General features: G+C 39.3%; 1 protein-coding gene across 3 annotated transcripts in view; it reads right to left on the reverse strand.

The window, feature by feature from the left end:
• MYO16 (myosin XVI) overlaps positions 1–21,340 on the reverse strand; it is a 393,194-nt gene that overhangs the window by 162,658 nt on the left and 209,196 nt on the right. For all 3 annotated transcript variants that reach the window (XR_011322146.1, XM_069770289.1, XM_069770288.1), the window contains exons 13-15: positions 18,968–19,095; positions 11,140–11,245; positions 7,435–7,552 (exon numbers count right to left, since the gene is read on the reverse strand). Coding sequence is in view for 2 of the 3 variants with exons in the window: in XM_069770289.1 (XP_069626390.1) it covers positions 7,435–7,552; positions 11,140–11,245; positions 18,968–19,095 (352 nt within the window). In the remaining variant the exon portion in view is untranslated. The remainder of the gene's footprint in view (positions 1–7,434; positions 7,553–11,139; positions 11,246–18,967; positions 19,096–21,340) is intronic.

Raw genomic sequence — 21,340 nt, forward strand, 5'->3', positions numbered from 1 at the left:
AAGGAAAAGGAGAGTAATTGTCATAGGCGACTCCCTTCTGAGGGGGACAGAAGGCCCAATATGCAGTCCTGACCCATCCCACAGGGAAGTCTGCTGCATCCCCGGGGCCCCGGTAAAAGACATTACCAGGGAACTCCCAGGTCTGGTTGTGCAGGTTGGCAGTGATGAGATTGCAGAGAGGAATCCAAAGGCAATCAAAAGGGATTTCAGGGCACTGGGACGATTAGTAGAAAGATCGGGAGCACAGGTAGTGTTTTCCTCAATCCCTTCAGTGGCAGGGAAATACACTGAAAGGAACAGGAAAACACACCTGGTCAATACGTGGCTCAGAGGCTGGTGCCATAGGTGGAATTTTGGGTTTTTTGATCATGGGGAGGTTGACACAGCACCGGGCTTGCTAGAGACAGATGGTGTCCAACTATCTCAAAGGGGTAAGAGAATCCTTGCTCATGAGATGACAGGGCTCATAGAAAGGGCTTTAAACTAGGTTCGAAGGGGGTAAGGGATAAGACTAGGTGCACCAGAGATGAGCCTGGGGGCAGCATGCTGATGTTAGGGGTGGATTCGATAACCCAGCTCAAATGCATCTATGCCAACGCACGCAGCATGGGCAATAAACAGGAGGAGCTGGAAGCCATTGTGTAGCAGGATAGATATGACTTAGTCACCATCACGGAAACATGGTGGGACGACTCCCATGACTGGAGTGCTGCAATGGATGGCTACAAGCTCTTCAGAAGGGATAGGCAAGGTAGAAGAGGGGGTGGGGTGGCTCTCTATGTTAGGGAATGTTTTGACTGTACAGAGCTACACGATTCTGATGACGAGGTGGAGTGCTTACGGGTGAGGATGAGAGGGAAAGCCAATAAGGCAGATATTGTGCTGGGAGTCTGTTATAGACCGCCCGACCAGGTTGAAGAGACAGATGAATCGTTCTACAAGCGGCTGGCAGTAGTCTCAGAATCATGTGCCCTTGTCCTTGTGGGGGACTTTACCTTTCCAGACATCTGCTGGAAATACAACACAGCAGAGAGTAAACAATCTAGGAGGTTCCTGGAGTGTGTGGAAGGTAACTTCTTGACACAGCTGGTGGGTGAGCCAACCAGGGGAGGAGCCTTGCTAGATCTGTTGTTTACGAACAGAGAAGGATTGGTGGGAGGTGTGATGGTCGGAGGCCGTCTTGGGCTTAGCAACCGTGAAATGATAGAATTCTCAATTCTTGGTGAGGCAAAGAAGGTGGTCAGCAAAACCACCACTATGGACTTCCGGAGGGCTAACTTTGGCCTCTTCAAGGCACTGGTTGAGAGAGTCCCTTGGGAGACGGTCCTGAAGGGCAAAGGGGTCCAGGAGGGATGGACATTCTTTAAGAAGGAAATCTTAATGGCTCAGGACCAGGCTATTCCCATGTGCCGCAAGTCAAACCATCGAGGAAAACGACCGGCCTGGCTGAATGGGGAGCTTTTGCTAGGACTCAAGGAAAAAAGGAGAGTTTATCATCTCTAGAGGAAAGGCCGGGCAACTTGGGAGGAGTACAGGGATCTTGTTAGATCATACAGAGAGAAAATTAGAAAGACAAAAGCTCAGCTAGAACTAAATCTGGCCACTACCGTAAGGGACAACAAAAAATGTTTTTACAAATATGTTAACAGTAAAAAGAATTCCAAGGAGAATATCTTTCCTTTAATGGATACAGAAGGGAACGTAGCAACCAGTGATGAGGAAAAGGCTGAGGTACTTAATGCCTTCTTTGCCTCAGTCTTTAATAGTGAGTCCAGTCATCCTCAGGGTACTCCACCCCTTGAGCTGGAAGGTAAGGATGAAGAGCATAACATACCCCCCTTAATCCAGGAGGAATTAGTTAGGGACCTGCTACGCCATCTGGACACTCAGAAATCTATGGGACCTGATGGGATCCATCCAAGAGTACTGAGGGAACTGGCAGAGGTGCTTCCCAAGCCACTCTCTATCATCTATCGGCGATCCTGGTCAACAGGGGAGGTCCCAGAGGACCGGAGGCTTGCCAATGTGACTCCCATTTATAAGAAGGGTCGGAGGGAGGATCTGGGGAACTACAGGCCTGTCAGCCTGACCTCGGTACCGGGGAAGATTATGGAATGGTTTGTCTTGAGAGCACTCACATGGCAAGTCCAGGATAAGAAGGGGATCAGGCCCAGTCAGCATGGGTTTACGAAAGGCAGGTCCTGCTTGACCAACCTGATCTCCTTCTATGACCAGGTGACCTGCCTAGTGGATGAGGGAAAGGCTGTGGATGTTATCTACCTCAACTTCAGCAAGGCCTTTGACACTGTCTCTCATGGTATACTCCTTGAGAAACTGGCATCTCGTGGCTTGGATAAGTGCACTCTTCACTGGGTGAAAAACTGGCTGGATGGCCGAGCCCAGAAGGTTGTGGTGAATGGGGTGAGATCCAGTTGGCGGCGGGTCACAAGTGGTGTTCCCCAGGGCTCGGTGTTGGGCCCGGTTCTGTTTAATATCTTTATTGATGATTTGGATGAGGGGATTGAGTGCACCCTCAGCAAGTTTGCAGACGACACCAAGTTGGGAGGCAGGGTCAATCTGCTTGAGGGTAGGGAGGCTCTACACAGATATCTGGACAGGCTGGATCGATGGGCTGAGGCCAATCGTATGAAGTTCAATAAGGCCAAGTGCCAGGTCCTGCACTTTGGTCATGGCAACCCCATGCAGCACTACAGGCTTGGGGGAGAGTGGCTGGAAAGCTGCCCAGCAGAGAAAGACCTGGGTGTGCCGGCTGACAGCCGGTTGAATAGGAGCCAGCACTGTGCCCAGGTGGCCAAGAAGGCCAACCGCATCCTAACCTGTATCAGAAATCATGTGGCCAGCAGGAACAGGGAGGTGGTTGTTCCCCTGTACTCGGCCCTGGTGAGGCCACACCTCGAGTACTGTGTTCAGTTTTGGGCCCCTCACTACAGGAAAGACATTGAGGTATTGGAGCGTGTTCAGAGGAGGGCAACCAAGTTGGTGAGGGGCCTGGAGCACAAGTCTTATGAGGAGCGGCTGAGGGAACTGGGGCTGTTTAGTCTAGAAAAGAGGAGGCTGAGGGGAGACCTTATCGCTCTCTACAACTACCTGAAGGGGGGTTGTAGTGAGGTGGGTGTTGGTCTCTTCTGTCAGGTGGCTGGAGATAGGACAAGAGGAAATGGCCTCAAGTTGAGGCAAGGGAGATTTAGGTTAGATATTAGGAAAAATTTTTTTACTGAGAGGGTTGTCAAACATTGGAATGGGCTGCCCAGGGAAGTGGTTGAGTCACCATCCCTGGAGATACTCAAAAAGCAAGTGGACAGGGTACTTCAGGACCTGGTTTAGTTGGCATGGTTAACGGTTGGACTCGATCTTGAAGGTCTTTTCCAACCTAAATGATTCTAGGATTCTATTTTTGTGCCATGTTAACTGTGTTTTCATGTACAAGGAAATTTGTACTTCCTTTAATAGATCACTCCATCTACGGAACAGCTACAAAGTCAGCAAGTGGACTCCGTAAAGTGTGGCCAGTGAAATCTTTCTTCCAGCTATGCATTCTTTGAAACTACATTGCTCTTTCTCAAAAACCATGCCGTCCTAAACACAGCTATTGCTAAAGACAAAATAACACTTGAAATTTCAGAGCTGAAACACAGTACAAAAACATCAGAGAGCTTAGCTGGCTGCAGTCTTTCTTGTACCAAAAAAGGAAATTCATGTCTGAAACTTTTTAATTGATAAAAAAACGTTTGTAACACACGGGTAAACATGCATTCCGCTTCTTTTTACAAATCAAATTAGATCCTTCCATTTCAGTGCAACTTAAAAAAAAAAAAAAAAAATCAGTCCTTGCTTTTCAAAAAGTGAAGACTGAGTGTCCTGGTTTCAGCTGGGATAGAGTTAACTGTCTTACTAGTAGCTGGTACAGTGCTAGGTACAGTGCAAGGCCTGAAAAGCAAGGCAGTAAAATCTGGAGAGTAAGTTTGTCAGGCTTGATTTTCTCTTCCTAAGCTTCTCTTCTAGTAATTTGAGGAAACTTGACAGAAGCCTTACCTTTCATCTTAGGAATAATGTCAACTTACCTGAAAGACCATTTACTCTCTCCCCTTTTCCAAATAAAAATAAAATGCAGTAATTTTACTTCTGTAAATAAATAAATATTCAGTCTTTTACTACTATGCAGTGGGTATGAATCATCACCTACGAATGATTAAGATTTTTTGGCAGAAGATCAGTCTTTGAGTTCTGTTAGATATGAATTTATTTTAGAAACTTAATGAAATCACTGACCTGTAGTTTAGTCTGTATTTGTTCTGATGTAAGACTTTTTACTAGTTCCCACTGCTTTATCTTATCCAGTCACAAAGAACTGGGTTAATCTGGGTTATACCTTCTCTACTTGTTTCACTGGACTAAAGCAATGGAAGATACCTGACCACAAAGCCACTTGTCACAGAAAACCTCCCATTTGAACCCAACATAGCAGCACACCTCATCAGAAACAAGTCAGAGAAGATACATAAAACCTCTACAGGTATCTGTACTGGCTTTGAGTAGAACCACAAGCAAGAGCTCCATCCTTGTTTTCAAAACTTCATGGCAAAGATCCAGTTTATGAGGAAGACCAAATCAAGCCTGTAGATGAAAATTATGGTGAGCGTTCCTGTTATTTAGGTATATTGGACTTTCTGCTGTAAGAATAAACCTTAGGTGACAAAAGTCAGAGCATTTCCAGGGTCTAGGCATAAAAGAACTTCAGCATGAACAAAAAGCCTTCACAAACTTCACCAATGTCCACTCAAAATGCAAGGAATGCTACCTTGAGCTTGTCCTCTGTAATAAAAATGTACACAGGTACTTTGCATGCCACTTCCATAGTTAATTGTTCTGAAACTCCACCCTTAAGATCTGTCTGTTAAGGACTTTAAACAACCTAAACCCTTTGACAGAGGCAGTCTAGTGTCACTTGGATTTTTGTTTGCAAACCAGATATATTTAGCCCAGTTTGTCTCAATGAGTTAGGAAGTCATGTCTCAGCAGAATCAGGTGCTTTGCATATTTACATTTTTCATTCATGTTTAAACAGTGCAAGGCAGTAAATACTGCTGCAAATGACCTTGCAAATAGATACAGGGAATCCCTGGGTGGGATTTAAACCAGCCAAAGACAACATGCCTGATTATTTTCTCATTTATGGTGGTGTAAACCTGGGACAATTTCACTCAGAAGTGATGCTTAGCAGTGGCCTAGGAAAGTCAACATCTACAATGCAAATCAAACAGCATCAACAACTGCAACTTACAAAAATACAAACCCCACTTTTTTAGTGCTGTACTGGAGCTTCTCTCTTGATTGTGAATTACGGAACTTTTGGCTACCTTAGATTTGGTAAGAGTAATTGATTCAATTCCTAAATATCTGGGGAATAGTAGGGCAGGTACTTTGTTTATATTTGTTAATGGACTTGACTATACCTAGATTTTCTCATTTAATGCCTATGGCTTGAACGTGATAAAAACACAACATTAGTGTAACAGAAAACTGACATGACAGCCTGATTAACTGATTCTACATTTATATAATTCACAGACCAGGGCTGTGAATTAAACTGGCAAGTCTGAGTAAAGCAGCTAGAAAACTTAAGTCCTTGCAATCTCAAGCCAGGCACCTGAAAATTGTGGGAACACATGGCCTTGAGGCTTCCGTTCCTCATCTGAGGAACTGAATGACACAACCTTAGGTCTGAAGTACTGTGAAAATGAAGTCATTTATGTTTCTGAAATGCTCATACACTGAAAAATGTTGATCAACAACATAGAAAATTCACAGAAAAACTAGCACTCTGTTTTTAGAGCAGAATAAAATGGCACAAGCCACACGTGAATCAATGAAGGGAAAACAAACTGTTTAGTAGCAGATCACTGAAGAAATACAGTCCATTCTCTCTGCAATGAATGAAGCTGGGGAGGGGTTGAAAAACAGCAGCATTAAATTTGTATGCACAAGGCAACTCAAGAGTATCTCAGACAACTTCAGTTCTGGCATTTCCTAATGTTCATATGCTGTGCTTGACTGTTCAAAATTAGGATCCTTTTCATCTGTTTGTGTTCTGTGTGTGTAACAAAAAAGAGAAGGAGTGTGTGCAAAGTAATTGTGGTATACTCAAATTAAATATATACAAAGGATTTATAAGATGTTAGTTTTAGGGATTGAAGTTTATTTTTACAAGCCCAATTCAGATGCTATTTAGTCCATTCTAATGTTTATATCACTTTCTTTATAATCCTCCCGCAATAGCTCATAAATGGAAAAAAATGCCCCACCACACTTTTTAGTTTTACATTTTCTTTACAAACTTCCTGTATATCTATTGTAAAACAAATCAGAAAAAAGTGACAGTAATTTCCCATGCAGTGACATTTTCACCAAAGAAACTATTGTATTTGCTAGGGTACAGTGAACTCTCACAAGAAAATGAACTGTAATTCCCACTATGAAGTATTTCCAAAGGATATTTTTAGGAAACTCTTCCAAAAACATTAATATATTGAAATTGATAAAAAATGAGTCGTTTTGGAAACGTTTATCCAATGGAATCTAATTTACTTGGATCAAAAGTGTGTCTCATCACACAGCTTTTCCGTCCAGGAAGATCAGTGCAAGTAGGAAACTGTCTGTGTACAGTTATTTCTGCACACACCTCTCGCTTTAGCACCGAGTAACTTACGATGACCTATGCACACCAGAAATGAAACCTCTCCCTGACTGCCCCCAAAGATCAGAGTTTTCAGAATCCAAGTGAAGTTTTGCCCAATATTGATTTTTTTCCACTAATGAACGCTTAGTGTGGATTAGCAGACTCCCACTTACTCTGAAATCAGGCACAAATTCCACACTATCTTACCTCTAGTGAGAATAAACATCAGTATGGTTCCTAGTTCCTTTAGAAGAAGCTCAAAGCTGTAATAAATTACTTCTAATTTCAGTATTACAGAGGATACTTGTATTTTGTTTGCCCTAAACACATGAGTTTATCACTTATTTAAGGGATACTTAAAATACCCAATACAAGATACAAATGCAAAAATTAATCTCTTTGTCACTTTTATTTCACAGTAAAGCAATACACAGCTGTCACAGTTTGTTAATCTCAGGCATAAAGGGAAATGTGGTTTCCTAGGAAGAGGCATCAGTGGTGTTAATTCTTTTTTCTTGTCTTTCTCTGCCACCTTGTGGTTGCACAGAATGGGGCTCTCCCTCTTAATACTACCCTTGACAAGCTATGAATTCACATGCTATTAAACATGTCCCTCTGACACTCCCTAAAACACCTTTGCCTCTTTCATGTACTCTAACTCTGTGTATGGCACACTGGGATCCCTGATCTACTAGTCTGTGGGCGATTTCAAAATAAACATATTAAATGATACTTACCTGCAATTAACATTTTTTTCTTCTCACAAAACTGTAGCTCAAAATATTTTATAAAACAGCTGGAAAAATCATTCAAGGGTGTCTTAGCATGTCCAAAAGCCTCCAAGATACAGTTTACCTGCAAGACAATGATAAAGAAGTAGTAAGAGAGGAAATAAACAGGAAGATATTTCAATAAACATCAGTGAGGTTGGTTTGTGATCAGTGACTGCAGGGGCAAGACCATTTTTCAGCTTGGAATTTAACAAATTCCTTGAAAGTTTTTTTCTAAATAGAAATTAAAGTAAGATAGCTCAAAAGAAAAAAAAAAAAAAAAGTGCTGCCAGAATAGTGGAAGTTGTAAATGGAAGGGGAAAGACAATGGCTCACATGCAAGCTGTGTCCTTACCAGTAGTCTGGATACAAGTGACTGCAGCCATATGCCCAGAGCTGGCATGCTTAGCAAAAACATTAGGATCTTTGAAGGCAGCCTTGCTTGTAAAGTTACAGTCAGTCGGTACTAATAACCAACCAAAGGAATTTCCGAGCTTTACATGATGCCAGAAATGGCATAAATTATGGATTTCAAATAGAATTACTTCAGCATTATACTAGTGGAAAAACTGAGGAAAAAACCAGATTCAGACTTTTTTATGACATCTCTCACTAATGCATTTCCATGTTACATCTTCATGGTCACAGCAGGTTTTTTTAAAACAGCATTTAAAAAGAAAGCATTAGATATGCCATCTTTATTCCATGTTTTCTCTGTATTTAGCTTTTTTATGTCTAATTAGTTTCTTATACCCCTTACACCCTGAAGTATTCACTTTAGCACTTCCTCTTTTGCATCCTAAGAAATTCATTGCAATGTGGCCCAAATACAGTGTTGTTCTGATGTAACAGTGTTTTGCTGAAGCTGGATGACATAGCTGGGGAGAGAAGAGGGCTGTGGAGTGGCACAGATAACATGTGGTTCCAATCATAAAGACAGAACCTCTGAAAATCAGACTTTTCAGAATTGTTAATTAAATCATCCATTTGTGCAGTAGGTGGCAGCAGAAAACTAGTCAGCCTAGTTTTGGTTCCACTCCAGTAGTGTTTAGCATTTATTTGCTCATTAGGCTAATTCAGCACTTGGTTTAACCCATGCTGCTTTATTAACTTTAATGGTGCTATGCATCACTGCAGCAGGAACAAATCCAGGCTATCATGTTCATTAAAGCACTTCATAAAGCAACTAAACCAGAACCTCTACTTGATTCCCCATGGGTGGCATTTACTACCTCTACCTTTGCTGTCTGAAGTCAGGTGTCCCAGCTAAGCTAGTTACAAGGGATCTTTCTATAACCAAAAGGCAACCCATTTTTCTTAATATGTGATGATTCTCTTCCGCCTGCATTGACTAAGATGCATTGACACATATTGCTACATCTATGCTATTAAACTAAAAAAGACCAGGAGCAGGACTCTCTACCCTCAACGGCAAGTGGCACAATAAGGTTCACATTCAGACATCTAACACCTCTTCTTTTGCACAACAGGGTGGACATGCTGTTGTGAATGGTCCCTGGCACATGCTGTCCTCTGAACAGGCCACAGGACCTGCTGGGGATTTAAACTGTGTCAGGGAGCAGTGTAACAACTGCATGTTAGGGATTGTTGTTCAGTTTACTACACAGATGTAGAGTAGGTTAAACTAGTCTACAGAGTCAACTAATTTTTAGATGGAGAAAATTAGGCCTGGTCAACCGCCTCCCACACTGATTCCTCTTCTTAACTGAGGACAACACCTTACTCCATTTGCATGAGGGTTGTCCCTATGAATTTTCCTGTGGTCAGGAGATAAATTGCAGCAGAGACAATACTACTTCCCACACCTCCCGATTCCCACTGCTGCCATATTTATATCCAAAGCACAGAGTTTTCAGTTGCTTATTCACAAAGTTACTTATTTACTTAATTCTTCTACTCACTAGTTAATCTGAACTTCAGGAAAGAAAAGGACTTGGAGGATCTGAACTGAAATTTGCAGTTCTACTTGAATAACATCTATGGCCTCATCAGTTCAAAACTGTAAGTAAACCTGTGTAGGTAGTAAATAAAAAAAATACACAGTAGAAATAGACACCAGTTGTAGATCTGGCTCCTGGGTTTAAAAATAAAGTAAAAGTGTACTGTTCCTACATAATGATATTATTGCAACACTAGACTTTAAAATTTAAATCAAAAAAGTGAAAAAATAACAAGGATATTCTTAACATTGTCACGTGAAACCAAGATTAAATGTGTCAGTTTAGAAACATCAACAATGAATCAGACAACACTGTGAAAAACACTTTAACATGGCAATTGTATGACTACACGAAGTAAAGCAAAGCTACAGCTTATTTGGTTGTAGTGTTTTCAGTGTTATCATGCTTTTTTAATGTCTTCAAAAAACACAAATACAACACTGTTCTCTAAAATCCACAAGACTTCTATTACCTTATCAGCTAGAATGTGCAAAAAATGAACCAGTCTACCTGTAGGCTTTCCCACATCCCAATAATCCTGATTTGTAGGTTGCCTGTTAGTGTCAGCTGTACTTCTGACACTATTTTATCATCTTTCTGGACTGAATCATGCATAATTCAGGAAGCAAGCAATGTGTTTTCAATGATGCATGTGATGCTATTAAAAAACCCCACAACGAATGATTCTAGAGTTCTGCTGAATATCATGCACATGGCAGGTGAAAGCTAAAAAAAAAAAGTATCTCAGGTTGACTGTAAGTGCTGTAGAGGAAGGTCACCAGAGGGGGTTGAAGAGTCTAAATGTTTTTGGTTTGTTTGTTTTTTTTTTTAAGTATGAAACTCAGAACTGAGCTATGATAATGCAGACTGTGCTAAAACATTCTGTGTAAATCTATCTCTGAGCTGGATCTCAGACGAGAAGTTTTATCAGGAAAGGCAGTTTTTTAAAAGAATGTGAATTGGCAATCTAGGGTTCAGCATAATTTAAAAGGTCAGTATGAACCTTTCTAGTAGTGTACAGCTGTAACAGTGAAATTTGCAATGCTCAGTCAAACAAAAACTTATATTTACAATGTACTAGCAAGGAGAGAAATTCATCTGATATGTGAAGCAGGTTCTCATGATTTCATGATATGCACTAAGCACAATTTGGTTCTGCTGTGGGAATTAAATGACTGAGCAAATATTCAGAACTCTTGCCTATTTCATAAACGTATTTAGTATACAAACACTGGGCCATATAAATTTGTTCAGTCCTTGCAGTTTTCCTGCAACTTTCCAGTATCTGTCTTACATACTACTACTTCAGTTGCCTCAGCACTTCCTATACTGTCCAGAGAAGCATCACCACAACCATACAGAGAAATTTATTTACTTACTGAAGACAGTTAGAACACATTTAGGAGACAGTACCTTATCACACAAACGTTCCTATTCACTGAAACACTGCTTTCCAAAGTCACCAAAACATATAGACACAAAACTGGCCTCCACTTTTCAGATTCCTCTCATCACATCAATGTGAGCTTAATCCTGTTCCCAGTCAGGTCAATTCAGGGAAAGAAACCTCCTTTGACTTCCAACGGTGAAAACAGACCCTTTACGAACTTCTGCATAGCAGATGCCATTTTCCTTACAGTTCAAATGTCTTTGCCTGTCCAAGAGGACAGATTTTTGCTTTGTTCTACTCAATGATCAGAACACTACTTACATGTTGTATCTTTGTATCAAAGGCATTTCTGCTGGAGCTGGCTCTGCAAGTGAGGTGCTTCACTATCTGTTTGCAGGCTTCAGTCTTCCCAGAACCACTTTCTCCACTGCAAGATGACAGGCAAGAGAGAGGGGGAAATCATTGTTATTTTCACATTTGGTATGTTATTTATGTTCTCTACGAGCTCTGTTTGAATGGATTTAAGATATCTCAGTCAAACTTCCATTTCAAATAACAGAAGGTTTATGATGGCATAGAGCAGAACGTAGGAGATAGTCTGGCTGCCTAAGTTCAGGAGGGCTGTCAGAGCTGTCAAGCTATATTGTCTTGCACCACAAGCCAAGCCAATCAAATCTAAAGCTTTCAAGCCATTTTGAAGCTATTTATAGCACAGATTTTATCCCCTCCTTTATCTTCGGTCCAGCAAAGGAGCCCACTTACGCTGCCTGGTTCTCTTTGCAGATGGGGAAATACTACTGTGGTAACAATGGGAGTCAGAAGTAAAGGGTAGAATACAATAGGAAGAAGGGAAAGGAAATAGGAAAGGAACAGGAAGGAAAAGAAAAAGATGACTGATTTTACAACCTGCCCAGTTTCTGCAGTGCACTCTGACTTCAGTGATCCTGTTTCACTTAATTTCTTATTCATGATGCGGAATAAATATTCCAAAGAATGAGAATCTCTGAGGGGGTAAATGAGCAAAGAAAACAAGGCAAAAGGCAATATGAACACTGAAGGTGGGAAGAAACAACAGAAAAGCGGAGGGATGGGGGAAGGAAGCAAACTCAATACTGCACTTTAAGCACAGAGAAGGAAGGAAAAGAAACAAAAGAGATGGAAAGGATAAAGTTAGTGAAGTCTGATTAAGAAAGTAATGTAAGAATTTCTTACTTCAATTATAAGAAGTTATTTTCTTTATAGACAACTGAACCGAACAAAATGTAATTTGATGCTCCTCCTTCATTTATCTGCTTGATCAGATTTAAAAGGCTGTTTCTACAAAAGCCAGTTACATTTTTCACAAGTACAATGGCCATGCTGGCTGGTCAGTCTGTTATCTCTATAGTTCAGTTTCTGAAAATGAGACGGCAGCAAAACATAGTATCTGTCTGGCCATTGCTTTATCTATTCAAATATCACTTCAAAAGAGAAATCAATTAAATAAAGGAAGAAACAAAAGAGGGAAGGACAAAAAGGTCTTCATAATTAGACAGGGATGGGATCTCTGCACCATTTAATCTCATTCAACTCTTATGGACAGCTCTGGTGAGTATCTTATCAGTTTTTCTGGTAAACTTCATCTTAGGTGACAAGACAGACGTCTCATTACTATACGTGATGTGTCAAACTGCTTTTATCTATGTCATCCATGTTTCTGTAACAAGCTGGAGTCCGACCCTGGACTTCAAACTCGTACTGGCCTTCAGTAGGAGGTTTGTGGTCCAAGACTGCAAAGGTTTGTAACCTGGATATATGTTATGCAAAAACCTCAAATAATAGGTCACAAAGCCATATTTAAACCAGGTCTTAGAACAAAAGAAATCATGTGAAGTCAAGAAGGTCACTGTCACAGCTATTATCAAACTATTATCTCCACAGAACTGACAAGGTGCTCCATAAGTGCACTATCCCTCACTCAGATCTTCAGCTTCTAACTTTCTGGAAGAGTTTCAGAAGCCAGATGATACTCAATGTCACCCTCTAAAATCCACATGTTTCTCTGCCCTCTTAACGATGACTTTACTCTCCAAATGCTAATTGTACCATGCTGCCTCTGTTCTTAAGAGCTAGCATTAGCTTTCTGCCTTTATAATGGTAGTGTCCAAATTACATTTTTCCCTTGCCTGTTATCACTAACAGGAGCAGAATAAAGAGAAACAGGGCATTAGTCCTGTGATACTCCTCCCCTAGAGACATTTCATACTCTTGCAAATTACAGATCTTATGCCTGTATTATCCAGAAAGTCAGTGAGCTTACAGACAGATATAAATCTATCCGGCACCACCCCTCCTACTGCCCACTCACATTGGCCAGTCCACTGGCACATGTGTCATGATGATGGAATAATTTTGTCCCTGCACAACATACTTAATCCAAAATCACAGCTGCAACCTGCTATCACTATACCGCAGGTTACCAACAAGATCAGCAACAGTGGCTCTTCTGTTATTTCAGCTGTTAAGGAACTTCTCTGAAGTTAAAACATCTCTTAAGTTTAGTACAGTCACAGCTACAGATGATGCCACTGAGCAGAAGTGTTCATATATGTTTGAAAATCAGATCTGAAATAATTCATAGTTTGTAACAACTCACAGCTTGTCCAACATGTACTGCCCTTTATATCCAACAGACAAGTATTTGTACCATTCTGAGGGCTGAATAAGACGTGGTATTCAACAAATTGTTGAAGTATTTTATTATTTTGTTTGCTTAGGCCCAACCTCATCTGCCAAAACCAGCTCCTTTAACAGAAGGCTTTTCCAAGATTAGCAGGGTGGGGTTATTTTTCAAAAAATCTTTCTCACAACTGAAGAAATTGTGGGATGGGGAGGGAAGAAGGGATGCCAAAATAATATTTGATGCACCTTTGATTGTTTTCAAGTATTACAAAAGCAGGCATGCAAATTATAATTAAAAACAGAAAAATGCCTTCTCAAAGGAACTGGAATGTTCACCATCAGTTTCCCCACTTCACAATTGATTTGTTTCACTTTTTAAATAAAGCTGTGTTTTATTTTTCACTGCAAGCTGTGGCCCAAGATAACACAGGACCATGCAAGGATGCACAAAGTGGACAGTTTCTGTGCCTTCTTGAATACGTCTCAAGGTTGCTGTTTCCTAAACATTACAGTGACACAGCCACAAAGATTCAACACTCTCAGCTCAACTGTTAATTTTACAGGGATTGACGTTTTTTCCAGCAGTGTCACAGCAGTTTGCTGGCTAAAGTGGTTGCTAGAGTACAGTTCAAGGGTCAGAATTCACTAGAACTTGGTTGCTGAAAGAGAGGCACAATGTTGCTTAGTTGTTCTGTGCATTTCAAAGGGTTATGTTCACTCCTAGTGAAATATAGATTGAACCATTGAGAAAGAAATGCTATGTTAGATAAAGTTTTTATTGTTGATATCACTGTTTGGAATATTTGGGACAATAAATAATTTAATAATGAAAAAGTAACTTGGCACCTTGAACCAGATCTTGTTTATTATTCCATCTCCTTTGAGGTTTGAGTAAAATGCTTTGTCATGTCCCCATTGTCCACAATATCTTTGCTTTAACAATTTAATTCTGCTTAGAGAACAATTCCTGTGCTCCCTTTCAGAATAGCTGTGGCAGGCATTACAACCACCTTTGTGACAGCTCCCAAAAACCACAAAGCCTGTGTGAACACCCCGGCTCTAATACCACCATGGCTGTTAGAGGCCAGTGGGTCCCAAAGTTATTGGGTGGAGGGGGACTCAGAGGTGGACAGACAGAACCATCATGTAGAAGTAGTTAACCAAGAAAGCCCAGCTACAATAGTCAGAAAACAGCAAACCCCAGGCAAAATTTTAAGAATTATTTCCTGCAAGTACTGAGAAGTACATCTTGCTTACCCTCAATTTCTGCATATCAGCTAGGTTAGTCTGTATCTTTTTGAATTCAGGTAACTGAATCATTATTGTTTAGCAAGTGTTAATTCCAGTATAAATAAATCCTATAAAACATCTGTTTAGGGAAAAATATGACAAAATATAAAACATGTAAGGAGGAATGTACCTGCCACTTCAGATCATATAAGTGACAGGGTTTTATTGTCTGCATTTCATTTCTAATTCTCACAAAGGTGTGTGAACAACAACTTACAACAGAATCTCACTTCTAGGGAAGAACATTTCACATTTAATAGATCATTTTGTTCATTTCCACTTTGATTTTTTTCTTATATTTTAACCACTGGTTGGAAATTTTTCTTTTGAGTTGCTCTTGGTCTTAAAGCTTGCCTTCCACTAAGCAGTTCTAAGGTGATCTGATACACCCCAACTTCTGTATGCTACGGATAGGTGGGAACACTTCCATTCCTATAGTGTCTTCAGGCACAGAAAACAGAAAAGTAAGTATTAGGTGCTGACCCTACAGAAGGGATAATTTTCCTTCATCTGGCACAAGCCAGATGTTGTTTCTGCAAATACGAGGTAGTGTGGCACTCATGACAGAAGTGCTGACTTTCTATTAGCTTGATTTTTGTGCTCAGGGGGAAGCCACAATAGATCTGCAGCTACAAACACTTTCCCTGTAATCACAGGAGTGCTCACTGCCAAATCTCTCTTATTGTTCCCAAAGAAAAGGGTGGAGTCTCTGCTTCCATATATTTAATTGCTATCATTATCACAATTATTTGTGTGGAGTCAGGAGACTCCAACTATATCTGTCTAAGGATACAATATAGGAATGGTCTGACCCTGAAGAGCTGCTACACTAAACATATCACTAGAGACAAGCAGCTAAAGAAAACCAGGAAAAACAAACAAATAAAATCAGATGGAAGTTGCACAATTATAAATAAATATAGATTTGAGGGTTTTATTCTATAACTGCATCATGTTTCACTTGCTAATGACGACAACAGAAGGCAGAGTGTACTCTCGGTGTGCAATCCCAAGAGTGCTCATATGCCAAAATAGTGTATCTTAGATATCAAGGGAATTTAATCTTGAGATTAGTGCATACCCACAGGGATAATCTCCTTTCACTGGATTTACTACTAATAAAAACAAACAAAACTAACAACCTTCTAATTTGGTGTGGCTGTTTTCCTACGTGGCATACCGATATTCATCACTGTAAGAGCTCCGACTTGGACAGTGTCTCAGGCCAACAATTCCAACATTACAGCAGCCACAAACATGGTACTGGGATTCTAGGAAGTATTTAGTCTAAGCCAAAACCACTACCAAAACCAGTGGGCCCGGCCAGTCCTGCTCTGGCAACTCACTTCACTTCTAGGGGAATATGGCTTTGGAACAGATTCAGGTTACAATAGCTTGTCAACATCACCACCACCCTCCCAGGTACAGTTTTGACCTGAGAGTATTTCTCCAGCCCAGTTCACCATGCCACCATCTGAACGTTTGTGTTGACACAAAGGATGGTGTGGACATGAGGAAACGAGCAGCCAAAGGTAGAAGGGCAGAAGCACTCCTAGCCAGCTTATTCCAGTGTAGCATTCTCAGGGATCTATGAGTCCTTTTCACTTGTTCATCCACTGTCTTCTTTCTTCTGAGCACTTATACGAAATGGCCCTTCTATCTACAGAGAGCTTCTCCGAGCTTCCCCATTTTCATTCAGCCTGTGATTCCACATTAGAGGGAAGTGTATTTTTTTGCTTTCAAAATTTGTTATTAGGCACACTCATTGCACTATACATGCATGCATAGAAATGTATCCACAACTCAGCTTTGTAACTGGAGGTATTTTAAAATTACAGACCGTAGGCCAAACACGTACAGAATTTCTTACTCAGGAAAGAGAGTATGCTTGATAAGAGAGGTTGGAGAAAACAAGTAAAACACGAAAGCTTGGAGTATTTCAGAACTATAGAATTGCAGTTATTTGGTTCTGATAGGAAATGAAACAGAGATCTTGAAAACTTCTCCACAAACCCCTCTTCAAGTGAAAAATCAAAGAAAAACTGACTGGATGCTATACCACAGGCCCTCAGGGCCAGAAAGTAAGCCCTGCTCCGTGCTGTTTATTACCATAGATGTGACCAATGAAACATCCCTCACAGCGGTGGAAGAGCCTTCTCTTGCTGATAGCTAATGTTGTTTTACAGTTGAAATAGCAAGAAAGCAGAAATCCATTTTGACCACACACACAAGTTCATGCACACACAGATGATCAGGTGACAGCAAGGGGGTAGATGAATCACTTGAGTTACATCATAGATATTTTTCAGACTATCATTATTATTATTGTTGTTGTTGTTGTCAGAAAACCAATGGAAATTTCCTGTATCACCTTTACTTTCCAGACATTAATTATTTAGATTCTAACAATGGACTAATATAATGAGAATATCCCATTTTTAATATCTCTTTATGAACTTCTAAAAAATCTCAATTCCCTTCTGTTTTCTCATTTAGTGCTAGCAGAAGAAAGGTATTTACATATTTACAAAGAACTGTTTCTAGCTGTTTCTGTTAAATTGCAGCTATACGTACCTCCTATTCCAAATTACCAGATGCTTTCCTTGCAGCTTCCATTTTCACAAGTGACCTTTAGATCTAATTAATTATCCACATAAAGGATATGCCTTGATGTGATAGGCAAATGTCTTGCCAAGTGCTGATGCTATCAACAGAGCACTCTCTTGTCACATTCTCCATCAGGTCACTGATTTATGATAAGCTATGGTGGGCTGGGCAGGGATCAAGACAGTGGGACTTAACACATGCCCTGACATCCTGACATGAAATCATCAGTAGCAACTATTCCCTGATATCAAAGCCATTTATTATTAAGTAGAATATTCTTTGTGTACTACTGCTACACAATACTTGGCAGTTAGCCTTTTCCTTGAAGTGTTAGTAAATATTATTTTCTGCTTCTTCTCTGGCTACACTTACAGGTAACTCCATGAAGATATTAATCAATTAGCAGTGTCCCAAGTTCCTACTTTGAAGAAAATGCTGAAAACAGTGCTGTAGGCTATTTCTTATTTTTATCAAAATTACTATATCTAAACAAGAGTTAATATTTACAAGAAGGTAATATAAACATACAGTAATGATTTTTAACATTGTTTGTACCTCTGCTTAAATGTCACTGTTCACTGGATAAGTAACTATTCCATTCTGATTAGGTTATAAAAAGGTTACCATTTGTTTCAACCAATCAATAGTCAGTTCCACACAGAAATAATTTATACGTTTATATTTTAGAAACTTATAAACTATATTTTATATAAACTATGCTTTTAAAAGAAACATTTAATTACAATATTCAGATGTATTTGAAGACTTAATGTACAGAACTTCAGATACTCGAGTCTGTATCCACATAAACAGAATACAATATAAATGGATACATATGGCTGCATTTATGTGTTCGTTTCAACTCTTATAACTCTAAAACAGCATTATTAGCTGATTTTGAGTATCATTTCCTCTCTATTTCATAGTATTGTCTTCTTATAATTAGAAGTAGTTCAAGAGCAATTACAAGATTAACAGATCTGGGGATCCAAAGTTCCAAATGAAGTCAAAGTTTCACCATTGTAAAACCAGCATATTTGGATGAAACTCTGTTTCACTGGAGATTTTGAATACATTTATTCACAATGTTGAAGTTATTTATCATTGAAACAACATTGTGAATAAGGAACTAGTCAAGTCCAATTTGAAGTTGGAGAGCTAAATAACAAAGTCATGGCCACACAAACATGTGAGGCAGAGTGGAAATGCCAATACAGGTGCCCCAACTCAGAGATTTATAATTTAGTCAAGGACTTCCCATTTTTATTGTCATTAGATTCTATTTCTAATCCTGATCCATGTAATATTAGCAAACACACACACAGCAGTTTTGAATTCTTTACCGTTAACTCTTTGTTCCTAAGTAGATGCAGCTAGATGGAATGGCAATTCCCCAAGATAATTCATGAACTTGAGATGTAATTAAACCTTTTTCAGTTCTCTTTTGCTCTAACTTATGATACAGAGATCAGTACACAGAAAGAAATCAGTTGGAGGAAAAAATAAAATGGAAATCTCAACTGCTGAGTCTTCAGGGAAACAGCTGAAAGGCAGGAGTTACAAATTAGTTAATAGAAAGATAAATTTTTACCTGAGGATAAAGCACTGGGGATGCTGCTCCTGGAATAGCATGTGGTAAGCTCTTTCAGCACAGGAAAATATATGTGGGGGAAGTGAGGAACACAGTTTTCCAGAGTTACTTAAATAAAGGTGGGTGACCTGAAAAATTGTAGAAAATTAACATGATCAATACATTTCAAATTATGTTTCATCCCCCTAATCCTGGGTCTTTTGTAAAGCTCTCTAAGCATTATGAACAGAATCTCTGCATGTATACAAGTAGTACCATTACAGTATCTATTAAGATTTAATTAAAACAGAGGTGTAAGCATAGAAAAACTACTTAAGATACAAAATTAAAGGTAACTAGAGGACTAAACAATACTGGTTTGTGCACTGAGTAGAACAAAACCTAGTAAGTTACTTCTTTATACCTCACATTTATAGTTCCTCAATGTCTTGACTTAAAATCTTACAAAATGAAATATGACCATCCCATGAAAAGTTAAAAATGGAATCAAAGCCTTAAGTTATAAGCTAATTCATTTATTACATGACAGAGCAGCCTCCCACAAATACTGTCTCTGCAACATAAAATACCTTCTGTGATACACGTAGCTGGCAACACGTACTATCCTTAAAGCTTAAGTATAAGTAGAACCAATTATCTGCTACTGAAACCTCATTTTTTTCTGAGGATATCCTGATGTTCTTTCAGCTAATATCAAGAAGATTTCAGAAAAATTAGATAGTCTGCGAATATCTGCAATTCTGTTCTTTCAGAATAAATAAATATAATAAAGAAAATACAGAATGTGATTTAGATAAGATTGTGAGCAGAAACACCATACCATTTTACAAATATCCTTAAATAAACAATTTTACCTACCTTATTATATAGCTTTTATCAGACATTTTCATGGGTTTAGAAAATTAACTCAGGCTCTACATAAACCCATGGCAGCTGGGGTACAACTGGAACACTATGAAGCATCCAGAATGATAGTGGATGCTATCACTTAAACAACCAAATCCCATCCTTTCCATCATGTCCTGTTTTATCCAACTATTATCTCTAACAGCCTTTCCACCACAGTGTCATTTTGTATTCGCTCCTTTTTCCAAATTAATCAGGTGCCTATCACCCTGTCTTACTTATTTAGATAGTAAACTATCGAATCTTGAGGCATCTACAACGGTGTGGCTGAATGAATCCTCCACAATACGGCCCCATTCTCATTCAGGCCTTTCAAGCTACCAGACTAAACAAGATAAAATCCACACTGATTCTCAAGTAATCATTTCAGCATGTCACAAAGCAAAAAGAGAAACCTTCACACACATGCTCACTGCATGATGTTGCAAGTACTTTGCAAGTTTACAGATTTTTCTAACACACGAACTTCAAGAATATATTTGCCCTAATTGGACACAAATAAATTCTGCACAAATGTAACAAAGCAGGACAACCATAGCACAAGCACTTATATGAACTGTTACTATGATACGTTCCAAGCGGTCTCTGCATGTTCCTAGTAGTATAGTGCTACTATAACGTATAGTATGGTATTACAGTGTATTTCCATGTAAAAATGCATTATCATCTAGCAATTACATTGAATTGCATACAAAGAAATGTGTATCAGTGTCCATTAACGTATGATTCTTTATGTCATCTCAGAGTGAATAATTGCTTATAAAAAGATTTATTTTAGTAGTATTCTATTGGAACTAGGTGTGGGAGGTCAGTGTGGGATAACAAAATAAAAGATTGCCAAGAAGTTATAAGAAGTGTTTTTAAAAAAAGAGAAGAAAACCTGAAGTGTTGCTATTATCGAAAAATGTACAGAATAATCTTTTCATTGCTTCATCCTGGTTTTAAAAATAGTATCATGCCCAACACATCTTTGCATTCTTTTTTTGACAGCTAATAAACCACATACCTGAAACAAAAATGCTAAAAAATGAGCCACATCATACAGCATGTTGCTGCCTAGTGAGGAACTGACATCACCAATTTTTATTGCTTTAATATACAGACCATCTAACACTTACAGACTTCCAACATAATACCAGCTAAGCTGCTGCAGTGTATTTGAGCATTTCAAAAACAGAGAAAACAAAGCTATTTTACAACCATGGGTTTTTGATCACCTAGGAAATACCTGCCTAATGCACAATACCATGCGGATAATGATGGAGTAAAAGCAATGATCAAAGCAAGGTGACCCAAACAATTACAGGACAAAAAGTGCCTCATGCTAAATTTGCTACAATAGGTCTATCACAGAGAGGTCAAGAGAAGATGCAGAAAATATTCAGGAAACATTTTAATACGTAAGACTATTGCCTGAATTCTTTTTCTTTACAGTTCTCAGTACACAAAGTCATGTATCTAATGTAA

This window comes from Haliaeetus albicilla, chromosome 25 (assembly GCF_947461875.1).
Source record: "Haliaeetus albicilla chromosome 25, bHalAlb1.1, whole genome shotgun sequence".
Lineage (NCBI taxonomy): Eukaryota > Metazoa > Chordata > Aves > Accipitriformes > Accipitridae > Haliaeetus > Haliaeetus albicilla.